General features: G+C 42.8%; 1 protein-coding gene across 2 annotated transcripts in view; it reads left to right on the top strand.

Moving 5' to 3' along the window:
- The window catches only part of ICE1 (interactor of little elongation complex ELL subunit 1), a 55221-nt gene extending 43830 nt beyond the window's left edge, over window positions 1-11391 (top strand). The window contains exons 17-19 of one of the 2 annotated variants that reach the window (XR_013764662.1): window positions 1178-1284; window positions 2524-2673; window positions 7999-8103. Coding sequence is in view for 1 of the 2 variants with exons in the window: in XM_079144917.1 (XP_079001043.1) it covers window positions 1178-1284; window positions 7999-8097; window positions 10333-10514 (388 nt within the window). In the remaining variant the exon portion in view is untranslated. Of the gene's footprint in view, window positions 1-1177; window positions 1285-2523; window positions 2674-7998; window positions 8104-10332 lie in introns of those variants that run through there. The other variant, XM_079144917.1, reaches the window with a different exon arrangement.
- The last annotated feature ends 775 nt before the right edge of the window (window positions 11392-12166 follow it).

Below are 12166 nucleotides of genomic sequence, written 5' to 3'. Positions count from 1 at the left end.
GGATGGGAAAGACTGGATCAAGGCAGTTTATGATACTAAAAAGCATTCACCACAGGTAACCCACGTCCTTGAAATACTTGAAGAATATGTTCGGTGAAGTGACTTATGCGAGGACCCATCTGTGTCAAGGATGTTGTCACTCCTCCGACACAAAGGAGGACTAGACATCTAAATGTGAACAGTAGGGATTGAATCCTGGTCCATCTGTAGGAGGAGATTCAGCTGTATTAAAACATATAGCTATGAATAGGTTTTAGTGTGTTGACACAGAAAATAGTTCACAGTCAGTCACTAAATGGGAAGGTGGCAGAGCCGTGTGTCCAGTGCCCACGTGTGGTGACATGAGGGCCTGTGCAGGCCCCCAGTCCCTGTTCTTCACATCAGCCCAGGAGGCAGAAAAACCTCTGTCCCCAGTTAGGGACAAGGGGCTGGGGAGGGCATCTGACAAGGGCACTTTGTCCACAGTCCCACCGTCAGTGAGGGCAGTCCGGCCTCTCAGGACTTGTGATTGAGGGGCTCTAGACCCTACCTCAGCGTTCTGGGGGCTCCCACTGCATTGCTTACATTCACATGGAGAAGCGTCTGGAAAGAAAAGCCAGAATTAGAAGAATAATGACTATGTGCGACTTGGATTTTTGGAGTCCTTTTTATTTTCCATTTTTCTTTTGTTTGTCTACTTAAATACCTTTTTGAAAAGAAAAGGAGGAGGAGTTGCACTGTTTTCAGTCTGTGGAAGGTTCCCTTTATCCATCTGAAGTGTGCTTTGATGTTTGGCGTTAGTGTCCCTTAGGCTTAGCTCTGTTCACACTGTGGCTTATTTATGGGCTCCTGGAACCCGGCTGCCTGAGCGCTTGGAGGGGCCATTGGAAAATCCAGACTCCACCACCTCCTCCTAGTCCTGTGACTTTGAGATTGCTGTCAAGAATGAAAACAGAAGAAGGTGGCCCGCACAGATGAGTATCTGTAGCCCCTAATAAGCCAGTGTGGGCACAGATACCCTGAGGAGTTAGACAAGGTGTGAGCTTCAGTGTTTGCTCTCACTCAGGTCGACAGGTGAGCCCCTCCGCACTTCCCTCTGCACTTAACTGGTCTTTCCTCCTTGAATGTGGATCATGTTTAAGACCAGCTATTGTTCGAGTGATGATGGACTCAGATTCTTTGTGCTACTGTTTTCTAGCAAGGAGCTGTGGCCCGTCATGGATAAGTGGATAAAGTACAGGAAAGGACATGCAAATGTGGCATATACTCCCGATGTTATCATAGCATCCATACTAAGACTGATTGGTGAGTTGTCTGTTTTATTGCTTTCTTTTTCCTTGTTATTGTCAATATCTTAATGGGAGAAAAAGTACTACTATTATAGTTGACTTTGAAACCTCGCCATAACAACCTTCAGAAGAATTTGATGTTTAATTCATCCTCCTTACTCATGCTCTTGCCTTATAAAAACTAGTGTTAGGTTCATCTTTCTCAGGGATTAAGAGTCTTCATGTTAGTACATTTTTTTTTTTTTTTTTGCAGTGCTGGGGATTGAACCCAGAGCCTCGTGCTTACAAGGCAAGCACTCTACCAACTGAGCTATCTCCCCAGCCCCATGTTAGTACATTTGACAAATGATTGAGCTCTTGCTTCTAGATTCTAATATTAATACACATGCACACCAGGGTACATAAATTGCTATAAATTACACTCTAGTCTCACTGGGTTTCTAAAATCAGAATGTCTTCACAAAACCCACCACAGTTTTTTATATTTGCCTAATAAGGCAAGAAAGTAAGGGAATACAGAAATAAAATTCACCGTATAAAAGTGTTTTAAATGAGACCTAGATACTCCTTACCCTCAGATCTAAAGAGGACCTCAGGGGCCATTTGGTTATATTCCTTCCATTAAGCCCAGTTTCTTTTTTTTTTCCCCTTTGTTTCATCTGTGACAAACTGTTCAAGCCCTGCAGAATTGTCAGGGACAAGTTCTGACTATTAAAAGACTGTGCTAGCTTTGAACTCATCTGTCAGTGGCATGTCTTCTTTGACCCCCAGGGGAACACAAACCAAAGTCCTTTGGTTGCTGTACTGTGGTCCTTCAGATACTATAAGATGGTCCATGTGACTTTGACATTTGGATTTTAGCTAATTAGAACTAAGATACAACACCATTTGAAGTAAGTTTGCTTTTGAGAACATAAGTGAGCTTTGTGTCTCAGTAGGACATGTCATAATACCCTTGCCGCTTTGGCTCCACGCCAGCAGCTGGGCATTCATGTTCCACATGCACTGCACAGGCAGTGCAAGGACTTCTTGCTTGCTACACATTTAGATGGAAACAACCAAAATATATTTGGAGTTAAGTTACCCAACAAAGGAATGTGGGGACCAGAGGTTGCTAAACAATATAGGAATTCAGAAGAGTTGTATCAAAATATAAACAGCACAGAAGTGGAAATGAGTAAAATGTACTCAGTTGGGCATAGTCTCAAAACTGTTTTGCTGAATTCCTTGGTTCAACAACGATTTCCATTCCTAGATATGAAGCAGTAAGGAACACAGAAGGGCCAGTGGTAACAAATCCAACCATCAAGTGACACCTGCGTTTCTGGAAATTCTGATTTCAGTGGCAGTTTCTCTTATGAATTCAGGAAAAATGTTCATACTGTGGACTAACTCTTTCTAAATGGTAAAATCTTTTTTGAGAATTTGAAAAATTAGGAGAGATATTATAAGTCTGTTAATACATGTTGGCTCAGAGGAAGTATCTATGGAATTTTTGAAAGAATTTTGATTTTTTTGTTTTTTTTTTTGAAACCACACTTTAAAATATGACTTCTCCTGTTCTTGTTGCCATGGTTGTGATTCTATATTTATTTTTGGCAGTAAGAGGGGAAGTGGGGTTGAAGATGGTGTGTCCAGTGCTCAGTGGAAGCAGCCTCTGTCTTGAGTTCAGGAGAGTCACCCATACAGGTAGCTCCTCTCTCACTTGCATAGGAACTTTTTTAATTAGGTTTTTTCCCTGGGGTTATGAACTTTGGCTGGTTGTCCAAATTGCCTGAGAAGCTATATTTAGGATGCTCATTCTCAGGTCCCCACCCAGGGCTCTCTCTGATGGTCCAGTGTAGAGATGGTCTTCAGTACCTTTCATGGAAGCCTCTGATAACGTGGGCTTGGAATGAAGTTGCCTCAATAAAGCAATACATTGCAAGGTATGGCAGTGCACACCTGTAATCCCAGTGGCTTGAGAGGCTGATGCAGGAGGATCACAAGTTTGAGGCCATTCTCAACTTAAGAGAGGCCCTCAGCAACTCAGCAAGACTCTGTCTCAAAATAAAAAGGGCTGGGGATGTGCCTCAGTGGTTAAGTACCCTTAGGTGCAGTTTGCAGTACAAAAAAAAAAAAAAAAAGCAATACACTGGTTTAGATGTCACAAAACTCTTCCAAATAAATGATACAAAATACGTAAGTGTGTAGTGTAAAACATAGTCTGTGTGTGAATTGAAAAGAATTTGTTAATAGTTTATCCAAGAGGGAGTATGTAAAAAGAAAACTCAATTTGTATTTATGTCTAATTAAAGCTAGTTCATTCTTTAAATCTTTAAAATTCTGCCTTTTGAATGATAGCCAAATAACTTATGCCATATTTAATTTGTATTATTTAGTGTAATATATGTACACTTATAAAATTGATATAATTTTTATTATGGTGATAGTGTATAATATGCTATTAGCCAGTTGTCATATGCGATTCCTGACTGGGGTTTACTTTGACCTTTTCTAAAAACAATGTGTCCAAAACTTTCTGTGGAGTGTCTAACTGGCTCTCGACTCAGAGACGTGGAAGAGTGACAGGACCATATCTACCTTTAGCGCTCCTTGTTTCTTGGTACAGATGAGACCTAGGAAGTAAAACCCTGGACGGAGGTCACGCAGGGAAGGTGGCAGAGCCGTGGCAGAAAGTTGCCTATACTAGATTCAGTGGAATTTAAAGTTGTGTAGTGCTGTGTCTCTGCCCCCAAGAGCTCATTGAATTGTGAATAAGTGGCCCACCTACATTAATTGGAACCTACACTCTAGGAAAACACTGTCACTTGTCAAGTTTGTGCAGGTCAGAAATAGCCATGACTTGATGCTTTCTCTTCATTCTCTGTCAGTTTTCGGCTGTCCTTTGGAATTTCCTTAGCATACCTGAGGCCAGAGCCTTGTCTTCATCATGACTCCCGGTCCACCAGGAGACTCACTTTGCCCACAGCCATCTCTCTCCTCAGTGGCCTTGGCATGCTGTGGAGTAGGTAGTCTTTGACAATGAAGTTAGCTCCACACTTCTGTTTGTATTCTCTTAGAGTCAAATGGCCCTGGACCCCTCACATTGCTTCTGTGGGGGCTTTTCTTCCCATCTGTTGGGCAGATTTACCTGTCATCTTTGTCAAGCCATCATATACTTGGGTCTTTTTTCCCAAAACTATCTACCTCAGACTCATGATTTATTTTATTTTATTCTGATGGCTCCATTCATTTAAGACATGTATGAAACACAATTTCATTTAGTATGTTGAATTGAACAAAGGGAGTCACTGTAAAACATGGTGGTGTATCATTATCTGGGAACTTATATCCCATTGCTGCATTAGGCATATGTCCCTCTCTGCTACCAGTTATGCATTTAGTACACCAGCATACAATGAGTGGTTTGATCTAATTGCAAGGAGGTATTTAAAAGTGATAACAACAACCTGAAATTTGTGATCTCTGAGGTACATAACTTTTCAACTTCATAAAAAGGCTATGTAAGAAATTATCTGGATATTTGCAGTTGTCATCTTGGACTAGGAAGTATCCAGATATTCTCAGATCAGTGGATATTTACTGAAGATCTGCTGTGTGTCACAGGACTCCAGGTGCACGTAGCAAGCGCTAGGCTTGATTCCTGTAGGTGTACATTTCCTCAGTTTCTCCATATTCAAAACAAATGAAGTTCACTTACTGGATTCACAGAGCGACCTGGGTAATGTTGATAGTAGTGAGGGATAACCTGACCATCAGACAAGCATTCAATGTAGTGTTCTTATAGAAGTACATCCAAGATATCTTCCAGAATCTTCTGTAAAGGAAACAGTGAAATGAAAGTGAAGGCCTTGCTTGCTGGAGGAAACAGGATTTTGTCTTGGAGCAAACTTGCACTATAGGAAACCCTCTGGAATAAAGGAAGGATTCAGGTGTTTGGGAACTCCATAAATGATGTTGTTCTTCATTGATTGGCTTGACCTATGGCCCGGATCATGGATTTTTACAACTTTGAGTCTCAGGACCCCTATGGTACCGTTAGTATTTATTTAGAACTCCAAAGAACTTTCGTTACCCCAGATTATATTTGTCAGTATTTATTAGAAATTTGACTGAGAAATTTTCAAAATATTTAGTTATTCATTTAAAGTCACAGTAATAAGCTCATTAACATAAGTGACATGTTAAGATCTTGAATACCGTGTTCTCAATGCAGCAGGAGAGGCTGGCTGCACTGCCTCGGCGCTCTCCTGCTGCCCGCGTGGTCAGAGGTAGCCGTTTTCTCATTGTCTGCTCTGCACTGAGTTGGGTGCAGTATGCTCTTCTGGTTCCCTGTGTGAAGTAAATCCACTCATGTAGATGTGTATTTGATTAAAAGGAAGAGTATTTTAAAAGCCTTTCAGATATTTGGATGATCTTAGGTTCTAAATGCTTCTCCTGGATGCTACAGTGAGACTCAGCAAATAGCAGTGCCCTTTTTTTTTTTTTTGGAGATGAGAGTCTTGCTGTCGCCCCTTTGAAGCAGCCATTTACAAGTCATTTTGCAGTATGCAGTATGAGGTCTTTTTTTTTTCCCTGAAGAATCTGACCTTTATTTGATTGATTTTTTTTATGTGGTGCTGAGGATTGAACCCAGGGCCTCACGCTTGTAGGCAGGTGCTCTACCATTGAGCCCCGCCCCAGCCTGCAGTCTGAGATCTTATCAGTGAACTTCTGATACTCTTTCACCACCATCCAGTGACCGTGCTTGCCAGTGGAGGGCTCCATTTGCCCATTGATGCTGTGTCTTCCATTGTTCACTTGGAAAATAATTGATTCGTTCACATCTTTTAGGTGTCAACAATACAAAAACATACTCACTCCCAAACCCCCACGTATCATATCACCAGTGTTCTCCTAGATTATATGAAAGCTGTCAGGTTCAGAGTGACTGACAGAAATTTTCCCAAAATTCTAATCATGCTTAAAGGCTCCAGTGTTGTCATCTACACAAGAAAACCTTTCCTTGGAGTTACAGCTCACGGTTCTTGCTCCTACCGTTGGCTGTTAGGGTTCAGCTGAAGCTGGCCTTGCCCGGGAAAGCTGCCTCACTGCACTCCACGGAGACCTGCGTGCTTTTCTTCAGATTGGGTGCTTTGTGGTCCAGATCTGTTGAGAATGCTGGTAACTTCACCAAGGGCTTTTCTTAAATGACAGCGAGTTTTCTGGCTGCAGGCAGCTGGTGATAAGGAATGGTGGCATCCAGCAGGGGGGCCACTGCCCTGATCCAGGCTCGCTGCAGTTGAAGATGGTCTGCTGCTGTCTGTGTACTATGGTCCGTCCCAGTCCCAGCACTGGACTGGAGACACAGAGCTTCCGAGGGCTGGTGACCCTTCCTAGGGTTCTGACTTTGAGGCTCCAAGGAACCTGCAGCCCCACTAAATTGCTGCTCTGTACTGTGACAGCAGTTAGACCAAAAGCATGTGTTTGGATGGGACCACCGTCTTAATTGGACCTGTTAACCTAATGAAAGTCAGCCATTGACACGTGACCTGCTGCAGCATTCTCTCTACTATGTCGGATTCTGTTTCTTAGGTTGTAGCTGAACTGAGAAAGCTGCGCATTGTTGTCCTGTCAGGGTAAAAGAAGAGACAATTGGCCTTTTTTTTTCTTTTTTCTTCTTTTCTTTTTTTTTCCTTCTTTTTTATTATTATTTTTACAGACTGCATTTTGATTCAATGTACACAAATGGGGTACAACTTTTCCTTTCTATGGTTGTGCACGATGTAGATCCACACCATTCGTGTAATCATATATGTACATAGGGTCATGGTGTCTGTCTCATTCCACCATCTTTCATACCCCTGCCCCCTCCCCTCTCTCATTTCCCTCTATGTAATCTAAAGTTCCTCCATTCTTCTCTTACTCCCCACCCCCATTACATATCATCATCCACTTATCATGGAAAATATTCAACCTTTGGTTTTTTGGGATTGGCTTATTTCACTTAGTGTGATATTCTCCAGTTCCATCCATTTACCTGCAAATGCCATAATTTTATTCTTCTTTATGGTTGAATAATATTCCATTCTATTTATATACCACAGTTTCTTTATCCATTCATCTGTTGAAGAGCACCTAGGCTGGTTCCATAGTTCAGCTATTGTGAAATGAGCTGCTATAAACATTGATGTGGCTGTGTCACTGTAGTATGCTGATTTTAAGCCCTTTGGATATAAACTGAGGAGTGGGATAACTGGGTCAAATGGTGGTTCCATTCCAAGTTTTCTGAGAACTCTCCATACTGCTTTCCATAATGGTTGCACCAATTTGCATTCCCACCAGCAATGTATGAGTGTGCCTTTTCCCCACATCCTCGCCAATATTTATTGTTGTTTTGCTTGTATTTTAGATAATTGCCATTCTAATTGGAGTGAGATGAAATTTAGTTTTGATTTGCATTTCTCTAATGGCTAGAGATGATGAACACTTCTCACCTGTTCGTTGATCAGTGGTATTTCTTCTTCTGGAAGTGTCTGTTCCTCACACTCCTGGAAGATACAATGCCCATGACGTCTCGATGCCCGGCTGTTCCTGTCTACACTTAAGAGCAGGCACCTTTACAACTTCCGTTCAGCATTCTTAGGCTTAGAGCATTAAGGTCAAGGAAAAGCAAAGAAATAAGAATGTATATGAAGAGTGATCAGTATCTCACCAGGTTCTCTGTGTTTTGTCTTGTTTTCCTTAGGTCGCTTAGGACAATTGGGTTTGAAGGAAGGATTTCCAACTGCTGTGAAAAATATTAGTTCAGTTATTGGTATGTTCATACAACATGCTCAGGATGAAGGTAAACTTGTTTATTAAAATTGCTTTTATATGGCTTGAGTTTCTCTTAGACCTTTTTTTGTTTGAGTCTCTACTGTGTACCTTGCTCTGCACTTGTACATAGGGAATATGAGCTGGACACTCAGTGTTGCTGCTTGTGCATGTGAGGTATGTGGTATGGTCTGTTCTTTGGCAGTAGCTGACCCTGCTGGGCAGTGCTCCTGTAAGAAGAAGGTGCTCTCTCTCTTTCTGCCTCAGACACTGTCCGAGCCCTGGGCTTCAACCTTGGCCCTCTGCAAGGCCTCCTGCTGGAGCTGTGTCCTGACCAGCTGAAGTCCCATGTGAGGCAGTGCTGCACAGTGAGGGACCCCCCACTGTTGTGTGCTTAGCGTCAGAAGAAGGTTAAACAGCTGGAAATCCTGTGAGATGGGATTTCCGTTTTCATTCACATATTACATAGCATATAATTTTATGTCTTACTCTTTTGTGGGAAAAGCTTATTTCAAAGTAACCCTTACAAGTGATGTATCTAGTTTCTATTTTGAGTGTGTGCCATCAAGAAATAATGTAGTTAAACAACTGTTCATCAGAAAGACACTAGTGACATCTTAAATACTGCATGACACTCCAGGTCACCTTAATACGATAGCGCTTTGTCTTGAGCTTTCAGGGAGAGGCTCGGGGTGCTGAGCTGGTGGAGCACAGCCTGAAGGTGGCTCCCTAAGCACCTGTTGACTTCAGGGCGGCTACCGGGTGGTGCTTTCCTTCCGCAAGAGCATTCCTCCCTCTCACTCTCAGCATGCTGACGGAACGGATCCTAGCCAAGGGGAGCCCCAGACCGTCATATTGCCAGTAAATGCAGACTTGCCCCATTGCTGGGGATGGGAGGCAGTAACGTAGAAATCCAGCAGCCCTCCCCATGAGGAGGCCGGAGCTGCTGTGGGCTGTGGCAGTGAGGTGCTGCGGTGCACTGCCCCAGCCACACCCACATCCTTACTGCATACGCTAGGCAGGGAGAAGCTAAGGTACGGTCACGGTAAGGAGCAGGTGCCTTGCCAGCCCTGATTACCTAGGTCCACACGACTCCAGAGCCACGCTCTTCAAACAGCACCACATACCTGCCTTTACATAAAGTCCTTTTTTCAGCTGCTTGTCTTTCTCTCATTTGGCATTTTAATTTGAGTCCTGGCCCTTCTCTATGCCCTGCTCTGTGCTTCTCTCAGTGCTCGTAGGTAGGGTAGGGGTGGGAAGCACTGGTTCTACCTGTATCTTAAACATTAAGGTTTGAATGTGTGGCATGTTTGTGTTGTTGATTTTAAATAAAAGTTGAGCATTCTTAATCCATAAATCCAGGATATGATACCACAAGAAGAAAATTTCAAACCATGAAACATTTCATGCACAAAATTATTAAAATATTGTATAAAATTACCTTTTGGCTATGTGTATAAGGTGTAAATGAATATTGTGTTTAGACCTGAGTTCTATCCCTGAGATATCCCATTATTTATATGCATGTATTTCAAAATCCACAACAATCTGAAGCACTTCTCTTCCAAGCATTTCAGATAAGGTGCACAGTACGAGTTGCAAGCCAGCTCTTTTGGCTCGTGTGTCACTCCCAGAGACTGAATGAAACACATAGTTAATAGTAAATTTCAACTAACTCCTAAAAGTATTTAAACTAAATTTAAATAAATTTTAACTAAATTTAATTTTAAACAACTCCTAAACTGCTAAAAAAGAACTGTAATATTATACTATAGTTTGTAAGTTAGATATGCTCTATCATATCTATATTCTGCACTGTATCTAGCATATTAAAGTGTGCCACAAGAACAGATTCTCATTTTGTCTCATCTCATTGCATTTTTTCACATCCAAAGTCCATTTATGAACACTTTCAGTGGATCTTGAATATATTCATATTGGACAGACAGTAGGGGCTCCTTGTCTTCTTAAACTTCATATGTGAGTGCTTTCTGGAACTGCTGTGGGTGGAGAAGTTCTGGGTCTCTCCCCCTTCCCTCACATCACAGTTCAGCACCCAGCCAGTGCCAGGAGTTCCAGGAGCGAGGGGCAGGTTGTTTTTCTTTTTCACTGTGAACAGTTCTTAAATGAATTTTTTTTTACTGTGGGACCTTTCTTTTACGTTTAATTTTCATTGCTGGCAGAAGAAATTCTATATCTGAACACACTCCTGTAGATTATGATATTGAAATACTGCCTTATGTTTTGCTTTGAAAATTCTTTTCAGATATACCATGGGGTATACAGTTAGCAGCCGTGTATGCTCTTTGTGACTTGAGTCCCAGCAACCCAGCAGAAATATCCAAGATCCTGGAAGCCTGGCGGAGACAGACCTCCAACAGCATCCCATCTGCAGTCGTCAGCTGCCTGGAAGAAGTCGGCTCCCTGAGCGCAGAGGGGCTCAGCTAAAGGCAGGGGCCGCTGCGGCTGGAGAAGTGCCTTGACACATCCGCTGTCCGTACGCTACTCAGCTTTAGGAATACCATGTGAGGTCCCAACGCAGAGGACGGAAGTAGGTGGAGTGGCAGCAGCTCTCCCCAGCTGTGGCAGGGAGGAGCAGGCGGCTGCATGATTGTTCTTTCCTAGCCACATGCATTTCACTTTGGCTGTTGTGATCATGTGACATAATGGGTTGTGTTATTGTGTCTTGGTCAAACAACAAACACTTGAACCTAGCCCTTTTTTTGCTGCAGAAAGTGTCCTTTTAGTGGCTTTTAAAAGTTGAGTGGCATTTTATAATGAATTTAACAATATAAAAACATGATTTGGTTCCTGAGCTATTTTGGACTTGATGCTCATATGAGTGACTAGGAAGAAACAAATTGGCTAAAAAAGAATTAAAAGAGTCTTCCGCTCTCTTAGCTGGAAATGAGCTACAGAAGTTTCTCTCGAGAGGTAGTGCTTAACTGACCACAGTAGAACACTGAGAGCCGTCGGTAGAAACTCACATTAATGCATCTTCTTCACATCTCTCAAGTTTCTTAAGAATATCTAACTCTGTGTCAGGAAAGGAAGTGAACCCCAGATGTCCCACTGCAGGTTTTTGTATCAGAACATGTGTCTGAGTGACTCAGTGGTGGCCGCAGCAGAGCTCTGTGTGCTGTGTACATACGGACAGTGCTATGATGTGTCTCACATTGGATGATATTCCACTTTGGGAATTTTAGTATTTGTATATAGAAAATGGGTTTAATAACTCACCGTGATTCTGATTTGTCTTATATTCATCATTTCTTAAAACTCTTGTATGTGTTTTTTATAATAAAAAATAAAAGTAAGCCATGCACATTGTTGTTAGGATTATTAAAGTGTGACACTTGGCATTTCTCTACCAAAGATGAAGAAAATACTGTAGCCAAGGCAGAAGGCAGCAGCGGTCCCTCAGGAGCCTTACCTCCTGCCCTGCAGGTGTGGCACTGCCCGTGTGAGCTAGTTGGGCACTCACTGAGCTAGCTGCTCCCTGGTGAAGCCAGGTGAATTGCTGAATGAGTCGCAACGATTTGATATTTTTTTTTAAATTGCTGCCCTTTTAAAAAGCTGCATCTGACAGCTTCTGCTAATCCTCCCACCTCTTTTCCTAAGTATCGCAGACACAATGTGAAGCTCTGGAAGTTGTTCGTTCGTGTGGCCATTCTGTCCACCACCACCACCAGTGTGCATTGGGCATGTGTCTACCCGGAGCAGTTGGTCAGGGCAGTTGAGAATCAGGTACCTGAAGAGCTATGACCGCTATGACCTGTAGGTAGAGAAATCCCTAAGGAACCACCTAGTAAATGCAACGTCACCTTCTGGAAAGGTGCCGTATTAAGAAAGAAGGGAGCATGGAGTGGCGAAGAGCAGGGACGCCCCTCTTCTCTTCCTGCTAGGAGGAGCCGGTGCATCAGAGACCTGGATGAGGAGCCAGCATTAGCACACAGGAGCGCCCTGTGTATGGTTGAAGGTGGCCCTGTGCGGGAAGAAGCTGTGTATGAGAAGGCGGTTGCCATGGCCACAACCCAGGACAAGTGACCATGAGATTGTGTTGGGAACCTGCCATTCACTTTGGACCTGAACAGCTGACC

Source organism: Sciurus vulgaris (genome assembly GCF_902686455.1).
Source record: "Sciurus vulgaris genome assembly, chromosome: 6".
Taxonomy (NCBI): Eukaryota; Metazoa; Chordata; class Mammalia; order Rodentia; family Sciuridae; genus Sciurus; species Sciurus vulgaris.
This window is presented reverse-complemented; position numbering and strand designations above follow the sequence as displayed.